Here is a 23,958-nt window from a genome sequence, read left to right on the forward strand (position 1 = left end):
TAACCCCCTTGTAAGGAAAGACACTTTCGACCATAGCAAACACAGGTTAGCCTGACTGTAAGACGGAAACATGGTGTCCGCTTCGTCGATGTTTCTTTTGACACTGAGCTTTCTCTGTGGAGAAGCTGTAGCACAAGGAAAACTAGTATACGTGACTGTGGTGAGTAATAATAACCATTTTGTGTAACGCCACTGTAGCTGTGTTGAACCCTGCTGCTGCAACTCTCCCCGTTTTCTCTTTGGGGGGAAATAGACGCTCACGGAACCGCGTTCAAAATGTAGGAAGTTTTGTGTTTTCGCTTGTTATTTGTTCACATGTGAATGTGTCTGCACAGGAATTTAATCTACCAGAAAGTCATTTGTATTTCAACAAATTCGGCTTGCCTCAAATCCGGCTAGAAGCTTTAATTTAGTTAAAAGAAACACATTTTATGTTTAATTTGACCCGCTTGTCTGCTATACAAAGCGTTAGAAAATAGGAACTAGCTTAGCCGACACTTTGAATAAATCAAGTGAGGACTTGTGAACTCTCATATTTCTGTTACTGCTTCCCAGTTAAAGTGTCAGCCTTAACCTGTTAGACCTGTCTATTTTACTTAGATGACCAAAATGTGGGGAAACAAGGTGTAGCATTGTCACTGTCAGAAAACTCCTCCTGTCAGGTGACTGGTCAGCTGTAACAACACTTAGGGAAAAAGCACATGTCTGCGACGCTGATATTCTGTAGGTTAAGTCATGCCTATGAGAAGTTTCTTGTCGTATATCTTTATATTTGTGTTATGCAGAAACCTCCCTGAAGGTTTGACACCTTGGTGACAGGACACAGTGAGGGGAACTGAGATGGAATTCAAGGATACAATGTGAATGCCTCTTGTATTTGTGTCACAGCTTTCCTGATTTCCACAGCGACGGCACTCTCCTATTGGCTTCAGATAGTTCTTGGGTTTTCAATGATAAATGGTGAATGGTTTAAATGTTGAATAATCCCCTCAGAGTTAAGCATCACTTTTGCATATTTGCAATTTTTCTCTCAGTCTTCTGTGCATTTCAATGGGCTTAGATTTCCCTCTGCAAAGTTTAGAGATAGACAGTGAGAATGTCATGCTGCAGACTCAGAGAGAATACTCCGGCCCCAGCTCGCAGAGCAGCTTTTGAAATGACAGTTTTGGTGATACTTTAGTGCAAGGTGGTATTGGCGATCCTGACCTCAGGACAAGCAGGGTTTTGTTTCCCCCCCTCTATTCCCTTTTTTTTGTTCTTGCGTCACAGACATGGAATCTGTCACACATGTGAGAATTGAAATGAAATCCGTTGCAGTCATGTTTCCCCTTGTTAAATCCACAAACTTGCGTGTCTTGCATGTCACTGAGTTTGAGTTTGACGCTGAGAGGAGTTGAGGTCAAAGGTCAACACTAATGTAAGAGTAGTTTGATACTCCTCTTATTCTTAACCAGCTGCCCCATTTGACAGAATGGCTCAATATGTAGATTAGGAGTTTGAAAAGGAGCCTTCAAATAGAGTTCACACATTTTTTCTGCTCTCCTGGACGGATCAGTCATGCATGCTCTTCACCCGACCACAAACACACTTCTCTTTCAGCTCGCGGAACGAAACTGGAAACTGGTTCTGCTTGAATAGCAAGCTGAAACTGAGCCTTTCTGAACTGGCTTCTTGATGTACTGTCAAAATGAACCACTTCAAGTCAGGAACCTGAACCACTTCCTGTTTCGACCCTGTGGCATGCAGGAGAGAGAGGAAGTTCCAAAATGTCATTTTGACTTCAACAATAAAACTCCTCTTTGTTTATTCTTACTCCTGACACTGAAATGAAAAAATGTCATTAACATGCCTCACACCTCATCTTGACTTTGTTCTCAGAAATGAAACCATATTTCTCTTAGTTGTTTTTTTCTAACATCTTAAATCTGTCTGGATACTCTGCAGTTTAAAATGATTGCTGCTGATTTATTTATTTTTTTTTAAACCTGCGGCTGACATGATTTACAGACCGTGACAGACGCTGTGAAAACATCATCAGCTGACTGGACAACAGACCATGACACAGATTAAACCAGGCTCTGTTTCAGAGGACATGACTGATGTTTAAACATGTATTAAAGGGGAAATCATTAGCTCAGTTAGGTGTAAGAATGATGTCGTCTTTAAAGTGTTCAGATGAAGTCAAACAGAAGTCATGTCATGTTTATTTGTTCACAGTCTGTATCTGGCTGTAAGAGCGTTATCTGCTGGCTGCTGAAACATCTACCTCATACTGTTCCCACAGTGATTCTGCTCATACCAAACCAGACACATCTTCTAAACATCAAATGACAGAATGTAAAACTTTTATCAGACCAGGAGGAGACAACCAGGAAGCAGGAGTTTCCAAAATGCTGACCTTACCTCAGAATTGTTTTTCCCCTCATAGTCCACTGCACAGCTCCTACATTACACCTTTTGTACATTTTGTGTTTTTTATTTTTTATTTCTATTTTATATATTGTAATATCTTCTTATACTGTATTATTGAAGTTGTTGCTAGTTCTGCTTTATTTCCTTGTTAATTGTTTAGCACCAATACATCAAGTCAAATTCCTTGTATGTGTAAATGTACTTGGCAATAAACCCCGATTCTGATTCTGAATGTAACACACTGATGTTCTGTATATTTCTGTGATTGCACATTCAAAGGGAAGACTATCTCTCTCTCTCTTCCAGTTGTTTCGACATGGTGACCGCTCCCCAATCAAAGCCTACCCTACAGACCCGTACCAAGAATCCGCTTGGCCACAGGGCTTTGGACAGCTCTCACAGGTACAATCTGCCTTTACACTAATCACAAAGTATTCATTCAGATTCTTCATCTACTCTTGAATAACATGATCATTATTTAACATATAAGCTCTATTTATCGTCAACTCCTTTTTTTCATCTTCATGTGGTGTTTGATGAATATTTCTCCATTTCCTCCTCACTCCTCCTCACAGTTTGACACCTGAGGAGCTCGCTTAAGGGCGAGGAAGCTTAATGAATAACTTTCTTCTTTACAATGATGTAGTCTGAACTTTAGGGGGACATTCTAAGAAAAGAGAGTATTGTCACTAGGAGCATATAGGAGTCTTTGTCCAAACGGCCCCAGGAGGGTAACTCTTGATTCCTCTCTCTGTGTTTCAGGAGGGGATGAGGCAGCACTTCAACCTGGGCCAGTTCTTCAGAAACCGATACAAAGGATTCCTCAACGAGTCCTATGAACGACACGAGGTATGCTGACCCTCACACACACTGACTGTGACTGGAAGGACCCTCCTTACACCTGGGTGTCAGCAGGGTTCAAACTTGTGCTGGAATGTTGAACATGATCGATGATTAGCCTCAGTTAGCTCTTCACAGTTTTTTGTCAAACACTAAATCAACATCCTGTTTGTCCTCAGATATCAGTCCGGAGCACGGACTACGATCGCACCCTCATGAGCGCTGAGGCCAACCTCGCAGGTCCCGCCTCCTCTTCCTCCTACCTCAAATGTCTCTCATGTTTTAGTTCTTCTCTTCCTCATGTGAAGCGTTTCCTCTCCTTCTGTCCTCCAGGTCTGTACCCGCCCACTGGTCAGCAGGTCTTCAGGACAGACTTACAGTGGCAGCCAGTCCCTGTTCACACAGTCCCACAAAGTGAAGAGAAAGTACGTCCATATTATCTATATTTGTAGAAATGCTTCCTGTAAACTTTTGTCTGAACGTCCCTCCTCTTCTTGTAGCTTCTCTCTTTCCCCAGAGATGACTGTCCTCGCTACGAGCTGCTGATGACTGAGACCGAGCAGGCGGAGGAGTTCCTCAACGTCACCACCACATACCAGGTAAAGTCAACGTGCACAGTTTACATCCCGAGGGGTTTAACTTCTTAACTCTACAGTAGTTGTTTGCGCTCCTCTTATGAACTTTAAATGACCTTTGACCTGTGCTCCTCTCTTCAGGACTTTATCGAGTTTGTGAGGGACAAAACGGGATTAAATAAAACCAATGTGGAGTCAGTCTGGAGCGTGCACGACACACTGTTCTGTGAGGTGAGAACACACACACACACACACACACACACACACACACAGGAACTTCAGAGTCGAAGTGAAGAAATAATTACTTTCGTCCATTACTACGTCCATTTCTTATACATAGTCTAAGTTTCAGACGTGAACAAAGTTAATTGTAGACTTCTGCTTATTTAGATGTTTTCTGCTAAATTAGCAGTTTGTTCTTACAGTTTCACATCCGTGTTCACATGCAAATCAGCAAGGCTCTAAAGGACAGCGTGAGCACAAATATGATCCAGAATTTTTAAACTAATATTCATGGGTAATTACCACTTTAAAACGAGTTAAACTGGGTCACTGAGGTCAACAGTGTGAGAGATAGTTGCAGTTAGAGGACTGGTTTCTTTGGCTTTCCTCCTTTAGTGAGGGGAGGTAGAGCAACAGCTCTGAATTTACTTCACAAAACAATAATTCTCTTAAATCATCAGATTTTCTACAATGCAAAAGAAAATGGGACTCCGTTTCAACTTCGTCCAACTCACACATCTCTCAAAGTCTGTTTTCTACTGGAATGTTTTAGAATCGACCGACTTCAATGGTCTACAACTGTGTGTATTTGTGTATTTGTTTTATATTATATATATTTGTATTTATATATGTGTGTGATTTCAGTCCCGTCACAACAAGTCGGCTCCAGACTGGGTCACTCCTGAAGTCATGAAGAAGCTCCGTTTCCTTAAAGATTTTGGATTTAAGGTAAAACTATGCAGCAATTGTTATCATTTTGTTGAGGAGTTTTGCCGTCTCAGAACAGTTTTATTTTTCAAATCTGTTTGTTCAATATTCACAGGTATTTTTCGGGGTCCACAATCCTCAAGAAAAAAGCCGTCTGCAGGGAGGTAAGAAGACGACCATCAGACAAGATCAGCCAGAGAGGAAATCAGAACAATGTGTTTTATCTGTTTAATCATTGTTATAACATTAAGCTTTTTTAAAGAGTGTCGTTTGGACTCTGATGCACACAACAGGTCACAGGTTGATTTTTGTTTTCAGTTTTGATTTATTGACAAAGGGAATACTGTAAAATATGACTGTTTGTTTTCCAGGAATCCTTCTGGGTGAAATAGTGCAGAACATTTCCAAGATGGCTGTCCCAGACCCCAAAAATAAACTCAAATTGATGATGCTGTCAGCGGTAAGCAAGTTGACATGACAAGCTCTATGACAATGTATTTAGAGTTTCTTTCAGGTAACACTGTGAGCTACATTCAAACAAAGTTTTATCACCATTAATCGCTAAATTTCAATAGTTAAAAGCGATTCGTCGCATTTTTTGAAATTCCATAATTTGACTGTCTCAAGCTCAAGGCAAGTTTATTTATGTCGCACATTTCAACAATAAGGCAATTCAAAGTGCTTCACACAAGACAAAAGCATCATGACAGCAAAGAAAAGAAACATTAAAATAGAAAATAAAAAAATCACTGAAATTATTAAATCTGAAAATATGTTCAAATAAAAATAATTCAAATGAAATTAATTGAAATTAAAAAAATAAAGAAATAAAAGTAAAGAAATGAAAAGAGTTTTAAAAAAAAAATAGCTCAGAGTTCTTTACTTGCTGCTTTAAATCAACCCTGCTTTTATTTTGAAATGAAGTAAGGACCTTCCGGTAGATCGAAGGCGACAGCAATAACGTAACTACTTTGGACTCGTCAGCTGAGACACAAGTTCTTTTCCATCAGTGCGACTATAGGGAGACACTGAGGACACTTATCTACGGTGCGCCTAAAGGGACGATCGGGCTCTAAGTCATGACCTTGGTTTTCTTAGTAAGTGTTCCATAAACTTCTTGTTTCATTAATGTTCAATATGTGTTTCTTTACAGCACGACAGCACTGTGGCCGCGCTGCAGTGGAGCCTGAACGTGTACAACGGGAAACAACCGCCGTACGCCTCCTGTCATATATTTGAGCTGTACAAGGATGAGAACGGGTAAAACACACGCGCGCACACACACACACACACACACACACACAGGATACTGACATGTTTAGAACATTATTAAGAAGCTGATGACAGAAAGAGAGGAAACATATAATGAGAAATATTTCTTTCCAGAGATAAACCTCGAAATTAAAACTAAAAGTATTAACTGATTGATTTCAGCTCTGAATAATAAATACATCTTATTACCCCTGTCTCTGTCTCCCTCTCTCTGTGTCTCCTTTCAGTTCTGCTTCAGTGTTGATGTTTTACCGTAACGACAGCTCAGTGGAGCCGTACCCTGTGCAGTTACCCGGCTGTTCCCTTCACTGCCCCCTAGAGGACTTTGTAAGGATTACAAAGCCGTCTATTTCAGAAGACCGGGACAAGGAGTGTCAGCTGCCTTCAGAGAGGAGAGATACAGGTGACGTTTTCACACACTACACCTCAGAAAGTCCTTTTATTCCCCTCCTCCATCTCTCTTTATCCTAATTTTTTCTGTCTTTCAGAAGTCATCATCAGCCTGGCTCTGTCCGGATGTCTCCTCCTCCTCCTCATCGCCCTCCTCCTCGGCGTTATTTGTTGGCAGAAAGAGCCAATGAGCACTCGGGGATACCAACATGTGATCAACCAGGAAGTAGGAGAGGACTCCTGACAGGAGTACAAGCTCCTCCCTAGGAGGTCGATGAGCCTCGTGTCATGGGAAAGCAGCGATGACGGTGAACTCTGAAAGACCTCTTTGATGGTCTCATGGACTCTGTAGGATCCAGTTCCAACGTGGTTTCTGTTTTGTTTGTTTCTTTTGTGAAAGGTGAGTTTTAACCAAAATGGACCTACCTACAGGACTCTAAACTGAGACCATGTTTAAGGACCAGCTGATTCCCACATCGAGCTAACAGCAGAGACAACATTTAGCATGTTAGCTCGCTGTCAGCCAATCAAGCTCATGATTTAAAAACATGGACAGTAGTCAAGACCGTGACACACCTGAATCAGAGTGCTCTGAGACCGAGAGCTTAAATAACTAAATCATTATCTTTTTCCAGCCGCAGCACAGGGAAGGCTGTGGCTGGAACCGAGGGGCAAAAAAAAAATCATACTACAAATGAATAGAAGTCCTTGGTTGTTTTAGAATGGGGGTGCTTTGGTCTTGATTAAAAAACGAAGTCCACCAAGTCTGAGACCAAGACAAGACCAAGTACTACAACACTAGTCTGATCACTTCTGTTATTAAAGATTGCATGTGTCCGTGTGTAAGTTTACCTTTTTGTGTTCAGTGTCTGTGCTCACTCTGAGGCCTAACCACCGAGATGCCTTCAACATTTTCAAAACCTTTTCTTTATTTCTTCTGATTGAAGTGTTCTTGGTGGAAGGTCAGATATTTTGAGTTGGAGTCTTTAAAACGCTGTGTTTGAGTAAAAGCAACAGCTCAGTGGTGTCTCCACTCAGCAAGACTTTTGACCTCCGGAAAGGTGGGAAAACCCAAGCAGACTCTTCTTCTGTGTGTCAACGAGAATCAAGTCAGTCTGTTTGAAAACTGGAAACCTTAACATTTGTGTGTTTTAGGATCTGAATAGCTTTTCTAAAAATCTGTTTTGTCTTTGAACTAATCATCTTTTTGATGCAGAGCTGATATTAAACGCTTTTCAATAAAATCAGAAACTGAGGATGGAAGACTTTGAGCTATTGCAGTTTAAAAGTCACATATAAAATCTACTTCTCCATGTTCCTCTAACACTAATATGTGTCTCTAGTCCATCCTCTCCGTGACACTCCCACAGCTAGGTGTTTGTTCTGCCCTCTGAGTCTGCCTTCTCAACGTAAACAATAGGACATGGAGCGAGAAAGACCAAGTACACCCAAGCCCTTCCAGAGAGGGGGCGTGGTCAGACACAGCTCATTTACATATTTAAAGGTACAGACACAGAAACAGCCTGTTCTGAGCAGGGCTGAAATAGAGGGGTTTATAGACATGATCAAATACAGGATCAGAGTGGATTTAGAACAAGAAACTTCACACACATGTTTTGTGGAGCTCTGAGACTTATTTACACTGGTTGAAGAGGAGAATATGTGAGCTTTAAATCTTAATTAAGTCAAAATAAAGATGAAGGTCTTTGAATTGAATATGCACAATGTTTAAATAATCTATGGAGAATACAAAAAATACAAACACTGCTGCAGTAGTGAACACAACTTAAGTGTTAATTGCTTGAATTTCATGTCATGCTGTATGAAGTGATCGATGGGACTCAAAGAATGTGTCAACTTGTTTTAAATAAATGATCAATCATGGCACATGCTGTTTGCAGATCTACAACACAACAAACAAAGAACATCATTTCTTATTGTTTTCTTTGCAAACTTTCACTTCCTGGAAAGTGCAGTGACATTTGTCAAATATCTATCCTGCTGCAGATATTTCACTAAGAGCTCCCTTAATGCTGTTTGTCTGAACGCAGAATAAATGAGGCCATCTTTGTTTCTTTGACTTGTTGTACAGCTAGCTTGAGCCAATAAAAAAAAAAGTGGACTATACCAAATCCCACCCACCAAATTGTGTCAACATGAGGGCTGTCAGCATCAAAGCATCAATCACTATGCAGTTATTGCGTTAATTTTGTCCCTTTTGGTCCACCGTAGGTAATAGTCTCCCAGTAGTCGCAATGATGAAAAAGAATGCATGTTTAGCAGAGTCCACCAGCTGCTGTCTTCACTTAACTCGGATGTCCTTCATCAACTTGTTAGCCGGAGAATTCAGCCTCATGACCAGCTGCAGGAGTTCATCTGTATGTTGTTATTCACTGTGCAGATTTGAACAGGAACAGTGCAGTAGGCCTTTATTTCAATATGGTAGTGCTTTTCTCTCATACATCGTTAGTGATCTGTCACACGATAGGTTACATTCAGTATGGCCACGAGTAAAACAATAACATGACACAATTAACTCTGCCTTGAGGCCACAGAAAGACATTTTTTACATAAATAACCTCACCCTGGACAGAACATGTGACACAGAGATCTCACACGCTGATGCAGAAGCATGCACTGCAGATCTTAAGATCTCTGAAATATCTGGATCAAAAATATGACACAACTTGTTGATTCAAGTCATAATCTTTGTTTTTTAAATGGTCATTTACAGTTTAATTTCATGATAGCTGAAGAGTGGTAAAGTATCATGCTGAACGTAAATCTGGAAAGAAAGGTAGCACTGAAATCTGGTGATGTATGAAAATGTTCCATCGAGGTGAAAAACGGCTCGCTGCTGCAGCCTGTCATGAGATGCTGAACACGTGTGTGAGCTTATGCCATAAGCTTAACCATAGGAGATGGAAATAGATACAAAATATAAAATCTGTTAAAGGATAAAAAAAAAAAAAATGTTTATAAAAGCATATTAAAATGTCAAATTCAAAATTAAGATCACACAAAGACTCAACATGGATTAGGAATCAACACAAAGAGACACGCATCAATTCAACATTTCTTGTGCAAAAATATTTCCCATAAGGAATGAAACTATTTGTCATGACAACATGGCACGTCGATGTTTCCTTTCTCAAAGGATAAGATAGTCAAATATAGAATTCAGACGATTATTGAGGAAAAGGGAGTTTTAAAATCCCCCCCAAAGGCCTTTTCTCTCAACGTGAACGTCTTCCAAGTGCAAACTGTTGCCTCACAGGTCACAACAGATCTGATTACAATAAAGGTTTTTGGTCAAAAATTACATTTCAGAAACAGTTCCCCCTTCCGTAGGCTTATTTCTCTTTTATTTTATTTTACACTTTGATCTCTTATTAATCTATGATATGTTCTTTAAACCCCAACATGTACAGGACAGTGTATCTACTGTCTATTCCACATCGTTTCCATGCTAGGGGTAGCCTAAGCTAACCATGACTTAGCTGATTTTAAATATTTCTTCCAACATTAATGTCATGTTCTTGCTGCTGAGACTAACATTGTGTTTAGAAATGTATTTGACTGATGTGACCAAGCTAGTGCTATTGAGTTGGACAATAACATCAATATGGCAGCTACATAAAGATTTCACTTTTTTTTCAGTTGTAAGTAGCTTATACCGAGGATATTTGTGAATACTGACATATACATTGACCAGTATTTTCATTACAGATAGTTATGAAATTTGCTCAAAGCTTCTTTTACATGTCGAAGAATCCAGAAGGAAGGCTAATGTTTTAAGCTAGCTTGCTAAAACATTTCAATTCCAGTGGAACTAAAATAAACAAACATTGTTGATGGATGGAGGTTTGGTTTGGTTTTTTTATGTCTTTGTTTTCTTCTATATTGAGATAGTTGTTGGTTTAACTATTTTAAGCTAACTGTTAGCGTTGAGTTTAAGCTAGCTCTCACTGATACAACAGAATCCAGGAGGAAGGCTAATGTCTAAAGCTAGCTTGCTAACAGCGTTTGTAAAAATGTTTCAATTCCACTGGAACTAAAATACACAAGCAATGTTTGATTATTTTTTTTGCAATGGATTAGATAGGACTATACTCTGTGATGGATGGAGGTTTGGTAAGTTTTTTGAATGTCTTTTTTTCATCAACAATGTTGTTGGTTTAATGATTTTAAGCCAACTATTAGCGCTTACTGTAAACTAGCTCTCAATGATACAACAGCCAATGGCAAATTAGCCACAGCTAATTCCTGTCATATGTATCAGACCATAAAACAAAGTTTTAACACCAAAATTGTCCCTTGTACGCATAGGCCTACTGGTTTCCATGATTAGAAAGCATTTCTGAGAACTTACAATCAAGCTAGCAGCTTAGCTTCCATCATTGCTCTTCTCCAGCTTATATTACATTTGAATGCTAATTAATACGATTGTTTCATTAAAATCAGTCCAATAAGTTTTTAAAAACTTATTAGCTAAGTAGTTAGCTGAGTGTATATTTATGTGCAGAACTGTTGCCTTCAGGTTAGCGTGACAGGCTAGCCTGTCTAAGCAGTATTTTATACTCCACAAAAACACGTTTTGATTGAATTTAAAAGGAATGGCGGAAAATACGTTGCAAAGCGCAAATGATTATCTGGTCACGGTTGCAGTTTGAGAAATTATAACTGCTGATTGGAAACAAAAAAATTGCACTTTTAGCTGTATTAGCCATCTATGCTAAAAACGCTTCTCCATAGCCTGTGCTTGCTTTCATTCTTGTCCAAACACCCCGTTTAAAGATGAGGATGTCCTACAAGAGTGGTTAAACATACATCAACAACTGCCTGGTTGCTGATGTCACCACCTTAGCTCAATCTGGTCCCAGGAACATCCTTGTAATATCACTCAAAAACCTGCTTTAATGTATCTGGGGAAGCAGGATATTGTTAGTTATTAGTCTTTCTCAACCCATTAACGGATTCTGCTTAATTTTGCGGGGTGCAGAAATAGGTTTGTGAGCCGCAGTAATAATTCTGAGGCGTGGAGTAGAAGTTACTGTGATGATGATGATGGTGGACGTTGTTGTTCTGCGGGGTGGAGTAATAGTTGTGGTGGTGGTGAGGATGAGTCTGGATGTTTCCGTAGGCGAAGAGGAGGGGGGCCGTGGAGGAAGGGGGCTGCTGCCCGGTTGCTAAGCCCGCTGTCAGATTCCCATTGCGCTGGATGGAACCGTACCAACTCGACGTGCCAAGTTGGGGAGTTGTTGAGAGGAGGCTGCAAGACAATAAAGGAAAAAAGAAACATCAATCACAGGCCATTGATTTTTCAATGTGTCCGTGCTTATGTGTGTGTGCCCACCTGGCTCGATCACTCCTACTATTGATCCCTCGGGACAGGTCGTCATCGCTATCGTACCGTCGAGGATTGTCAAAGAAATACGCTCTGGAGCTGAAGCTGTGGCTGTTGATCATCCCTCCAGGAGCCTGACAGATAAAGATGTGTTTTTAAAGTTTACAGCTCAGAAAAGATTACAGTCCAATCTGAGCGATTACTGATAGCATTTTTTGCCTACCAGGTTTTGGTTTGGTCTCTGCACTCTGAAGAAAACCACCACCAGGCTGGTAGGAAGCAGCTCCCAGAAGAAGAGAATGATCCCGAACGCGATGTAGGCTTCACCGCTGACCTCCTGCACATCAGCCTGTAACACACACAGCAGCGGGTTGGTGTGCCAAGTCGTTGTCCAATTTACAAAAACAACCTTTTCACTTGATGAGGCACTGATTTGGATCAATAGTTGGCTAATTGCTAAAGTGAATAGGTACAGTCCTTGGGAGGGTTTAAAAACAAGCATTCAAGCAGGCATTTCTTACATTCATCACTATTCTACAGTGGCTGGGAAGTGCAAAGCAAAATTACAAAGTGTGAAACACTTTTGCAAAATTTTAGACAAATTTACATTTTCAAAAACATTTTTACATTTCATAAAACAAAATTACAAAACCAAAACACTTTTACCGAGTAAATTGTTTTTTATAACTGTTAAATGTTTTATAAAATATAAATGTGTTTTTTCCTCGGTAAAAGTGTTTTGGTTTTGTAATTTTGTTTTATGAAATGTAAAAAATGATTTTCAAAATGTAAATTTGTCTCAAATTTTACACTTTGTAATTTTGCTTTGCACTTCCCAGCCACCGTATTATTCTGTAGTTTCAGTTTTTGTTTGTGTATCGGTCCTCCATTTCAATGACCAAATCATTCCCTGGATTTGTCATTCAATTTTAAAACTATTTTCACAAACAGTTCAACACACTAACTATTTTTAAAACACTTTAAAGTAGAATTATAGAAAAATTATGTTCGATTTGTAAAAAATAAAAAATAAAAACAATAATCACAAGTTGCTCCTGCAATTCCCTGTAGTGCCACTAGGGGTAGTAGCACCCCAATTAGAGGAAAAACTGCACAGAACATCACAACCAACAGAAAATCAAGATCATATTTTTCAAAGCTGCTTTTTCAAATTGTGAGTGTAGAAGTGTAGCTAGCAAAAAAGTCTAGCTTTTTTCATTCTGTCTTGTTTATTTGTATATTTCATTGCTTTTTTTTTTTTTTTTTATTCTTTTGACGCTGTTTGTCTCACTAGAAGGACAGACCTTCATGCTGTCTGACAAGAGTTACATAAGACTTTAATCAATCCTCTAAACTGACTCTATAAGAAAGTGAATTTACTAAAATGTAAAACTGTTCCTGTAAATCAGCCATCAATGGTCTGGCCTTTCCCCTTCCCATTATCCACTTTCAGACACGGTGGTTAAGCTAATTCTGCTCTGACAGTGTTGTGGGTTCAGTGCACTAGCTTTAGGTAAATTGATTACCTCAGGAACATTCTTGTGTTTTATTCTAGCCAGGGATGCAGGGTTATTTAAGATGAGGATAACTACCATCTTGAAGTATAATAAATTATTCACTTTTTAATCATGCAGAGATGTAATAGTGTACAGTATGTGTTGTGCAGTAATGTTGCTGTATACACCTCTGTACATCAATGCTCATGGATAGGATAAAAAAAGAAAAGGTTGAGATGGTTGGGCTGACATCTGGTGTACGGACAGATTAAAGGAATCATTTGTAATGTCAGATTATGTGGATGTCTGAGGGTGTGTATCATGTCAAACACACACACACAAACAAACAGGATGGAGCCCTTTAGAGCCCTGATGTAGGTCAGGACACACACACACACACACAGCCAGCCACCCACCCAGACACACACACACACCCACGGTTATTTATAGCCAAACAAAGCCCTTTACCCCACTAAGCATTGCCTCCCCAAATCTCCTATAAGATGGATTGTCCACACCGGGTTCCTGACTAGATAAAAGCTTTTTCTCTCTTCATAACCGAACACACTTGCAGTACCTGATCTGAGACGCTGTACCAGCCGTAGTTGAAGGTGCTGGGTCTGTCTTGTGGGGACATGGCCACCACTACCAGGTTGTAACAGGCTCTGGATGTGTAGAGTAGGATCACCATGGCTCCAATAGCGGTCGCTTGGCACACTGATGTACCCTGAGGAGGGGGGCGGGAGAGTTACTACTTATTACAAGCTCACGCTCATGTATCAGTCGGCTGCTGGCCTCTCATTGTCATGTCAGATATGGGCCACAGTTTCATCAACCGAAATGACTGAGGCCTGTCCTGCACCAAAATATCACACTATGAGCTAGCAATGTAAATGTAGCATTCTGTGCATGTCTGCGCTCCATAATCGTCTGTAGCGACGTGTTTAGTTTGAATATCATCGTCACTAGTGCAAAAAAAGTTGTGCAACGTGAATGCATGCGGGGATATTGACGAGACACTAGTACAGATACTTTACCTGAGTTTAATACAAATTAGCGAGACGAGCATTTGACTATTCCTACCTTTGATTCTAGGTACACGTTTGCGGAGGACATCTTGGCGATCTTGAAGATGCAGAAAGCCAGAGACACGGCACACAGGACAAAGAGACTGTCGTTGATCAAGACCCGGGCCAGGACTGCATGTCTGACCCCCCCGTCACTGCAGACAGAAAGGTGATCAACCCAAAGACACTCACACACACATGGGCACTTAGGGAGCTTTTCATGTTTTCTTTGTTTACCTCGGTGATTCAGAGCGCTCCAGAGCTCCTTGCACTAACAACGCACACGTTAAATTCACCACCAGGAAAAATATGCCGAGACACAAGAAGAACAAACGCAGAGGAATCCTGGAGGAGAGAGAGAGCGACACACAGATAGTAAGAGGGCGGCCAAAAAAAAGTATATATTAGATGAACATCACTTTCTAATTCATGGTGCTGAAAGTAGAAATGAACAAAAAAGAAAGTGTGCATGGGAAGGAGAAGGAGAAGGATGACAGACACATTTAACTTAAAATATAGAAAAGCGTTGATGTAGGAGGGCCTTACTTGTATTTGGTGAGCTCTGGGGAATACTTGGCTTTAGCCTTAAACATCACCTGAAAACAAAAAAATATATAATCACCACACAAGATCTGTTATTTATATAAAAACACATTTGAATGCTTTGTTCATAATCCAGGGCAAAGCATCTTCTTATTTACTGTACACGCTCAAATGAGCTTACAGGCTTAACAATGGTTGATTAGTGAGCAATTAAGGGATTTTAAGAACTCAATGAAGTTTGAGCTGCAAATCCCATTATTGGTACAATTTATCCACTCTAAGTGTAGAAGTTATCAAACAGGAAAAATCAAACTACCCCATGTGCAGATGATTCTGAAAATCAGTTGTTTGGAGTTGAATTACTGCTGAAGGTAGAATATTATTAATCATGCAAATTTAAGCAAACGTTATCTAAAAATGTGTGTGTGTGTAAATATGTGATCACAGACGAGCGCAAAGAGAAAATAAGGGTTATGAATGCATCTTTGTCCTTTTCAAATCATCATTAAAAGAAAAAAAAAGTCATTCCAGGAAGTGAGTGAACCAATGTGATTAATGTATTCAAAATGTGACTCTGTACAGTTTGATATGCTGATTGTACTGAAGTAGAGCTTTGTTACAAAGGGGGCAATCTGGAACAGGTTAGAGTAATACACAGCATCACTGTTGATATCACACTAAACCTGATTAAGCACCTCGTTGGGGCGATTCAATGAAGCTTGAATAGAAAAGATGTTTGGGTAAATCTAAGGGAATAACATGCCAGACAAATGTATGTCCAAATCCTCTTAATGTTATAAAGCAATCCTGCTAAACGAGGTGCTGCACAAGCTATCCAGTTTGAGTCACCAGAATAGACTGACCTCTGGTCGAGAGCGTTGAGATCAAATAAAAAAAATTTGTGGCATTCGAGCAACTGTGCAGCCAGGCATATTTTCCTTTTGTGCTAAAATCCTGATTTTGTTTGCCTGCTTGATGTCAATCTACGGCTAATGCTGCAGAATATAGATTAGTATAAATCAGGCTTCAGGCCATTGGTGAGCCAGGATAGTAACATTTCTACTGGTTTAATGTTGTAGATAAGAAGGGCAAACTAGCCAGAAGCTAATGTTTTACTATGCAAACGATGTAGCAGTGACAGTTACACCTTCATGCAAATATACAGTTTAGTGTGGATATAGGTAATAAGCTACAGATGACACTAAAAGACCTTCAAAAAAAATCAAACAAGAGTAAACAAGTCCAATGTATGTGTGCAGAAGCTGGGACGCTGGCCTCAACCGATCCGGTTCATTGACTTCCCTGAATGATGTTTTGATTTGTTTTTGAAAAATGTCGACATACAGACAAACAGGCTGACAGAACACTTCTCTTATCTGTCAGACTGGGATTAATAATGATAAGTGATATTAAACAAGAGCTGCCATGGTGACCAAGGTCTCGAGAGTTGCTCAACATTGTCAACAGCAGCGGGTTCAAACGCAGACACTTGGCCTTTTGTGGAAGAATGTATGGCAGGGGGAGGTAATTTGTAACCAAGAAATGTAGCAAGCAGCCAAAACACTGTCACACTGCATACTTTATGTGTAATATATACAGTATGTGGGCATGTGTTCCCCATAAATATAAGTCAAATGCTGCTGAATTGGTCTATTTCTTCCAATCGTTTTATATACTAATTCCCATGATCATTTTCTTCAACCATAAGGAACTCAATTTCATAAAGGGGAAGTAAATCATGGGTCACCATGAAACATGCCTGACTCATCAGAAAAAAAACACTACACTCAACTATTTCCACACATGGCTGTCAGGCGCAGAGCGTGTCATGGTGGCATGATGTTATATCAGCGTTTATGACGATCAGAGAGTTCAACATTTAAGAGGCAGTGAGGCACTAATGCAGGATCGCTGTTGGAACATGGGCTGAACAAATTATTAATCATACTGAGCTACCAATTTGTTAACTGACTCTGCTTGTGTTTAAGCAGTCTAGATGGCTCTGTAGTTTCAGTTTCTTAAGGCCAAATGTGTGCGGTAGTCGTAATATACACATCTTAATACTCTGAGTTTATGACTATAGATAAGAAACATTATTCAATTAAATTTTTTCAATCAATTTTTATTTGTATAACGTCAACTCAAGTGTTGTCTCGAGACACTTTACAAAAAGCAGGTAAAAGACCTTACTCATTGTTATGTTACAAAAAGCAGGTAAAAGACCTTACTTATTGTTATGTTACAAAAACAGGTAAAAGACCTTACTCATTGTTATGTTACAAAAAGCAGGTAAAAGACCTTACTCATTGTTATGTTACAAAAACAGGTAAAAGACCTTACTCATTGTTATGTTACAAAAACAGGTAAAAGACCTTACTCATTGTTATGATACAAAAAGCAGGTAAAAGACCTTACTTATTGTTATGTTACAAAAACAGGTAAAAGACCGTACTCATTGTTATGTTACAAAAACAGGTAAAAGACCTTACTTATTGTTATGTTACAAAAACAGGTAAAAGACCTTACTCATTGTTATGTTACAAAAAACAGGTAAAAGACCTTACTCATTGTTATGTTACAAAAAGCAGGTAAAAGACCTTACTTATTGTTATGTTACAAAAAGCAGGTAAAAGACCTTACTCATTGTTATGATACAAAAAGCAGGTAAAAGACCTTACTTATTGTTATGTTACAAAAACAGGTAAAAGACCTTACTCATTGTTATGTTACAAAAAGCAGGTAAAAGACCTTATTCATTGTTATGTTACAAAAACAGGTAAAAGACCTTACTCATTGTTATGTTACAAAAACAGGTAAAAGACCTTACTCATTGTTATGATACAAAAAGCAGGTAAAAGACCTTACTTATTGTTATGTTACAAAAACAGGTAAAAGACCTTACTCATTGTTATGTTACAAAAAGCAGGTAAAAGACCTTACTCATTGTTATGTTACAAAAAGCAGGTAAAAGACCTTACTCATTGTTATGATACAAAAAGCAGGTAAAAGACCTTACTCATTGTTATGTTACAAAAACAGGTAAAAGACCTTACTCATTGTTATGTTACAAAAACAGGTAAAAGACCTTACTCATTGTTATGATACAAAAAGCAGGTAAAAGACCTTACTTATTGTTATGTTACAAAAACAGGTAAAAGACCTTACTCATTGTTATGTTACAAAAAGCAGGTAAAAGACCTTACTCATTGTTATGTTACAAAAAGCAGGTAAAAGACCTTACTTATTGTTATGTTACAAAAAGCAGGTAAAAGACCTTACTCATTGTTATGTTACAAAAAGCAGGTAAAAGACCTTACTTATTGTTATGTTACAAAGATCCGGTCTATCCATCATGAGCACTTTAGCAAAGCAGCAAAAGTTACAGTGGTAAGAAAAAACTGTCTTATTAAAAGGCAGAAATCATGAGGCGGATCCCCGCCTCATGATGAAACAGCCTTCACAGGCCTAGACTGATAGATCTCAGGTCTGACATGAAACCACAAACAGGGAAAATGTGTTCAATGAGCAGGTCAGTCACAAGGTTTTCCCTACATCTATGGAAATACTTTTTTAACCCTTTAGTGACAGTGAAGATGCGTGTGACTGCTGATGCCACCATATATGTAATGTCAGTTTTATTGCTAATACTCTAAGTATCCCAACAATCAAAGACATTTATTTAAAGGGAGTCAACTGTTTATGCTTTAACTGGTCCCAGAGCAGCTAATGGGGGTAAATGTTTATCCAGCAGTCATATGACACAGCTGGTTTCATTACCTAATCTTCACTCAGCCTGTTAGACGAGCTTCACACTCTGACATGTGATTGAGATACACAATGTTTTTCTCCTTTCAAGCAGTGACTGAACCGGTGTGATGCGACCAACTGAAACTCTAAAAGTGTGTAGGTGTTTTGTTTTTCTCTGAGACTGAACAAACAGGGCTTTGACAGAGTGGGCAGGTGTTAAACAACTGTGACTGACCAGCTGCGTCCTTCTACCATCATCACACAGTTGATGAGAATACGATGCTGACGGAAACATTTGCTCCTGTGAATGAAAAACATCAGCCAACATTTCTCACCAATGGATATTAGCTAGCTACATTAGCATAGCGTTCAAGCTAATAGCAACCCAAAAAAACTGCTTTATATCAGACCACCCAGAGATTTGATCTGTATGATAATAGCCGCAGGACGGTAAAAACAGCTCTTACTGAAGCAGTTCAAACAAAAACAAGGATTTAAAGCTACTTTGCTACACATCGTTCACCCAAAATACTAGCTAAAAGTGAAACAAAACATTTAAGGAAAAATAGCATCACAGCCTTCTTTGTGGGGGTTAACGAAGAAAATTGATACCAATGACTGTCTGTTTGACACATATTAAACTAAAGCTGTTAGCTTAGCTTAGCATAAAGACTTAAAACGGGGGTAAACTAGCCTAGCTTAATCTTAGTTTAACAACGAATTTACATGTTGTTTCTAATATCTTTTTACAGATTTTCACCCACACTCCTGACTGACCTAAACAGGTAATTAGCATCTCATGCCCAAGCCAGGAGATGCTTAGCTTAGCATAAAGTCTGAAAACTGGGACAACAGCTTTCCTAGCTAATAAGTTTTAACGAGTTGACATGTTGTCGCTAATCTCTTTCTTACAAACATCAAGACTGTAAAAGAATGAAGCTGTAGTGTTAAGGGAGGTCATGTGAGGGACTATTTCTTAGCTAGGTGCAACTTCCTGGAATAGCTGCTGCTATCTCACTCTTCCTACCAGTTGACACAATGTGGCACTATTCCTTTACAATCATGTGGTATTTTCAGATAACAAGACTGCTTTCACACAGTGACCTCATCCTTACTTTGCAAAAAAACAATTATAATCCTTATCATCTAAGCCTGTTGGCTAGCTGCAGCTAAGAGCTATCTTAATTTAAGTTCATGCTGCTATAATATTTTCCTGAAAGTGTTATGGCAAATGTGTTTAAAAAGAAATCAGCTCAAGGTCTTCATGAAGCTTCTCAAACAAAAGGCCCAAAACAAAGGAGGAAAACAATGAAAATCAAAATATCTTCAGAATTATAAAGATATAACTAGAATAGCCTTTTCTCAATATATTTTAAACTCCTAACCAGCTACCAGATTTATATGTATTATTCAATATAAATCAATATGTTTTTTTTATTATAAATAACTGAGCAGGCTATGCCAAATGGGCCCTTTAAAAGCCTTCTGGGAGCTGTAGTTTTTGAATAACTGGTGATTATCTGAGGCTTGTTTACTGGGATTGCATTGCAACAAGATGTTTGTGAAAATGTTCATTTTTGGATTGAGTGGGTACACTTTAACTAGAATTGGGTTATCATCCTAGCAGACCAAAGGGCACTGGGGGGATGATGGGAAACATGAATGAAGGACATTGCATGAAGAGAAATCATCCAGGAGAGTCCTTAGAATATAGTGGAATTAAATACTTTTCGCTAGTATGGAAGTTAAATAGAATGTTAAATCATATTAAATACAATGAAAAGAAATGTGCAGAGTCAGCAGTTTTGTGAAACCAGGTCACACACACAAACCCTGCACACACACACACACACACATTCTGTCTCTCTTTATCTCAAATCCACAGACACACACACAGATAGTGCAGATCTTACCTGTGTGAAGTAAAGGTTGAGCAGGCATAATGTGAAGAACTGAAGGCAAACAGGGCAGCAGTAGAGCAGCCAGTAGGCCAGAGGCTGCAGCTGGTTGGCCTGCACCACATTTTTAAAGTAGAAAGAGAAGAGGGTCGTCCTCAGTGCTGCCCACAGCAGACACAGAAACAGAAACACACTCTGGTAGCTGAAGCGCTTGTGTCCGTAGTGCAAAATGAGCCAGAGCTGCAGGTAGACGAAAACAAACAAGAAAGAGTAGAGGACGGTGTAGATGATAGTTAGACTGAGCTCCAGTGTTGGGGAGATTGCAGCTCCATGGGACTCCTTCAGTGGGGTAAACAAATGGGAATTAACCTCCTCTGCTGCCGGAAACATCTCCACTGGCGGCTCGCACTTAGCACATTGGAGGCTGTAAAGGGATAAAAACACTAAAACTGGGTCAGACCTGGACTGAATTCCCCGTGGCTGACAAGAAGACGAGGGTATTCGGGTGAAAATGTGCCATAAAGGCAGTTTATTCTGTAAAGAAGTGGCATGATGAAACTGCGTTGTGGTTAAAAATCCGAGATAAGGTCTGGGGTTTTGTTTTTTAAGACGCGCCAGGAGAAAAACAACAAGACTGAAACAGAAAACAAAAGAGAGAGGTCCCCATGTAGATCTCTGCAAAGCTCCTCTCTGCAAAAAACAACTTAAGGGGGGGAAAACCTCCAGATCAGCTGTGATGCCGTTTTAGACCCGCCCCCTTGTTCTCAATGAAAGCGGAAACTAATTCTTAACAGGCCGCCATCTTGGCTCAACACTAGATTAATTTGCTTTTGGAGCAGCGGGCTCCAGAGCCACAGACGCTTGACAGTTTCCGAGCTAAACCTCCTAAGTGAGACCTCCTCCCGCCCACTTTTCCGACGTGCCGCGTTATTGGCTAATTCTGCCACCCAACCTCCACTGTTTTTTTCTTTCTATTGGTCTACGATGATGTCAGCTGCGATAGAGCCCGCCCTCTCTGCGCTCCATTTGTTCAAGTCAAAAGCGTAACCCTCATCTCATTGGCCCAAAGGCACGTGGGCGTCTCTTCACAGGCATCAAAACAAGTCGCAGACATTTCACGTCAAGTTGAAGAGCGTTAGCCAACGATTCCGGCGAATTGTGTTGCCTTCAAAATAAAACTGGAGAAAATGATGCTAATACGTCAGCGTTTTTTGGTGAATTCAAAGCAAAGGAGATAATACTGTCATGAATTAAATTCGTATAGCTTCACGGAGTGTTCGTCACTCGAAACTACTGAAAACGTTTACAAACGAAGGCTTTTATTCTGAAAGAAAACTAGGAAGCGCTATCCTAAATATAGCAACTTAACACTTTAACGAAAGCTGGAACTCCACTCTTTAAAAACACTTTAAATATTTCAAGTTGTAGAGTCAAAAACATTGTAAACGCATTAGTCTACTTCCCTGCGTTGCATCATCATATACATACGTCGACATGACTCATATAAATGTACAGGCGCTAACTTTAGCTAGCCATTTAAAGCAGTGCTCATCTATCCGGTCGGTTGCTAACATGCTTAGCTAAGAGCTAGCTAGCGTCCCTTATATTCCTCATAAGTAATAAAAATGCGCCATTCTTTCCTCGTCTAGGAAAAGCTGCTGCTTTATATTTTGTTAAAATGATATGTGAATTACTATCTGTGGTTATTAGCATTTGTGTCATTTGGGAAGAGTAAAGTTGAACTCTTAACCCCACCTCGACTGTCTCAGGTAACCTTACTGTCTTCTTTAATGTGCATGCTCCTGTTACTTCATATTTAACATTTAACAGTCAGATATGTTTTATAAAAATAAGGCAGGTCGTTTGATAATAACTGAATGCACTTTTTAGTCTTTACTTACCATGACTTTGTTTTATGGGGATCTCCCATTGAAAAGTTAATCTTACATTATTACAATGACCTTCTTACCCACAGAGATCATGTGTGTGTGGATGTGTTTGTCCGTGTTCCTGTTGTGGATGAGGTCAGGAGGATGCACGGAGAAGGCCAACACGTCAGATCTGATTGAGTACACTGCAGCAGACTTCTACGAGAAGTTGCATTCAGGGAAGATGATGTTTATCTATTTTGAGCATCAAGGTAGACCTCACATAAGAGACGATCATCCACCTATCCATCTATGTAAACTTTATGTTGACACAGATGAGGATGATGAGTGTTTGTCTTCAGTTTCTCCAACAGTGTCCCTCTTTTTGGTGGAGCTGGAGAAGTCTGTTGAGGCTCTGCAGGATTATGGAGTGTTGGTTGGCAAGGTAACCACAGTCGTCACACACAGCTATATGCTCCACCTTCAGTCTCACATATTTACTACTTTCAGAAATGGATATTAGAATATGAGCGGTTGAAGTTTGTTTATTCTGCTTAGGTCAACTGCAATAAAGAGCTGGTTCACACATACTGCACAGACGAGAGGGTGCTGCACACAGCTTTTCTCTTCAGGTAGGAAGTGTAGATTTATAAAATAATCTGGATTCTATAACTCACAACCTTTTTTGTAGTAACGACGCCCGTTTCTCTCCGTCAGGGGTGGAAAGGAGTTCCTGGGTTTTGATTTGGACACCGTGTTTGATGTCAACTCCATTGTCTCTGAAGTCCTGTTGTAAGTAAACAGCAGCTGTTAGAGGCTCCAACCTCTATCTTTAATGTTCTCCAGAGCCTCAGACAAGGTGTATTTTTTAAGCTTTACAATTCAAAAATGGTTTTAAGTTTTCATTGCAATTAGTTTAGAGAAAATAAACAAGGCAATTATTCCCCCCCCCCCCCCCCAAAAAAAAATAAAAAAAATAAATCATAAACTAGTGTATAAAGTGTATTTCTGCAAAAATGACAACAAGCTTTTTACCGCAAATATCATGACATTATACAGAAACCATCAAGGACTTAACGTCTTTATATGTGAATCCAAAGCTGGATATGTCTCACTCCTCTGTGCCAGTTTCATCCCTGAAGATTTACTTGACATTGCATTGTGTTTAAAATTGAGCTCTCTCCCCCCCCCCCCGTCGACCTCCAGTGCCATCCTGCGTGAAGAGGTGAAGTACGTCCACACAGACGCTGACCTGCTGGCCATGGAGAAGGCAGCCAGAGGGAAGAAGGATCTCGTGCTGGGTTATGTTCGCAGTCTGGGAACACAAGGTAAAGACACACACACACACAGACACACACATATACACACACACATACATATACACACACACACACACACACACACACACACATACACACACACACACATATACACACACATATACACATACACACACATATATACACACACACACACATACATATACACACAAAGTACACACAAGTGGTCGTATGTTGGTGATTCTATTCTGATAAAAGTGTCTGATGGATTTTCCTGTTTAAGATTCCTGAAG

At 39.6% G+C, this 23,958-nt stretch overlaps 3 protein-coding genes across 5 annotated transcripts in view; 2 read left to right on the forward strand and 1 right to left on the reverse strand.

Moving 5' to 3' along the window:
- acp2 (acid phosphatase 2, lysosomal) lies at nucleotides 1-8,303 on the forward strand. 2 transcript variants are annotated; one of them, XM_061032734.1, is made up of 14 exons: nucleotides 26-160; nucleotides 889-960; nucleotides 2,719-2,814; nucleotides 3,175-3,261; nucleotides 3,432-3,492; nucleotides 3,586-3,677; nucleotides 3,753-3,851; nucleotides 3,969-4,058; nucleotides 4,695-4,778; nucleotides 4,873-4,921; nucleotides 5,129-5,217; nucleotides 5,911-6,017; nucleotides 6,257-6,432; nucleotides 6,518-8,303. In XM_061032734.1, exons 2-14 carry the CDS (start codon nucleotides 958-960, stop codon nucleotides 6,661-6,663), a joined length of 1,179 nt encoding a protein of 392 aa, XP_060888717.1. In that variant the 5' UTR covers nucleotides 26-160; nucleotides 889-957; the 3' UTR covers nucleotides 6,664-8,303. The 2 variants fall into 2 exon arrangements, with proteins under 2 accessions (XP_060888716.1, XP_060888717.1); XM_061032733.1 differs by lacking the exon at nucleotides 889-960 and having other exon boundaries at nucleotides 1-160.
- A 528-nt stretch (nucleotides 8,304-8,831) lies between these two features.
- gpr137c (G protein-coupled receptor 137c) lies at nucleotides 8,832-21,224 on the reverse strand. The gene is made up of 8 exons (XM_061032732.1): nucleotides 20,533-21,224; nucleotides 14,876-14,925; nucleotides 14,567-14,674; nucleotides 14,346-14,484; nucleotides 13,840-13,989; nucleotides 11,990-12,115; nucleotides 11,776-11,900; nucleotides 8,832-11,691 (listed from the first exon to the last, which is right to left on the reverse strand). The coding sequence occupies exons 1-8, from the start codon at nucleotides 20,905-20,907 to the stop codon at nucleotides 11,403-11,405; spliced, it is 1,362 nt and encodes a 453-aa protein (XP_060888715.1). The 5' UTR covers nucleotides 20,908-21,224; the 3' UTR covers nucleotides 8,832-11,402.
- A 637-nt stretch (nucleotides 21,225-21,861) lies between these two features.
- The window catches only part of txndc16 (thioredoxin domain containing 16), a 12,908-nt gene continuing 10,811 nt past the window's right edge, over nucleotides 21,862-23,958 (forward strand). Inside the window, exons 1-6 of one of the 2 annotated variants that reach the window (XM_061032730.1) lie at nucleotides 21,862-22,286; nucleotides 22,493-22,657; nucleotides 22,748-22,830; nucleotides 22,944-23,017; nucleotides 23,103-23,177; nucleotides 23,592-23,713. In XM_061032730.1, the coding sequence (XP_060888713.1) occupies nucleotides 22,498-22,657; nucleotides 22,748-22,830; nucleotides 22,944-23,017; nucleotides 23,103-23,177; nucleotides 23,592-23,713 (514 nt within the window). In that variant the 5' untranslated portion in view covers nucleotides 21,862-22,286; nucleotides 22,493-22,497. Of the gene's footprint in view, nucleotides 22,287-22,492; nucleotides 22,658-22,747; nucleotides 22,831-22,943; nucleotides 23,018-23,076; nucleotides 23,178-23,591; nucleotides 23,714-23,958 lie in introns of those variants that run through there. The other variant, XM_061032731.1, reaches the window with a different exon arrangement.

The sequence above is a fragment of the Labrus mixtus genome, chromosome 24 (assembly GCF_963584025.1).
Source record: "Labrus mixtus chromosome 24, fLabMix1.1, whole genome shotgun sequence".
NCBI lineage: Eukaryota > Metazoa > Chordata > Actinopteri > Labriformes > Labridae > Labrus > Labrus mixtus.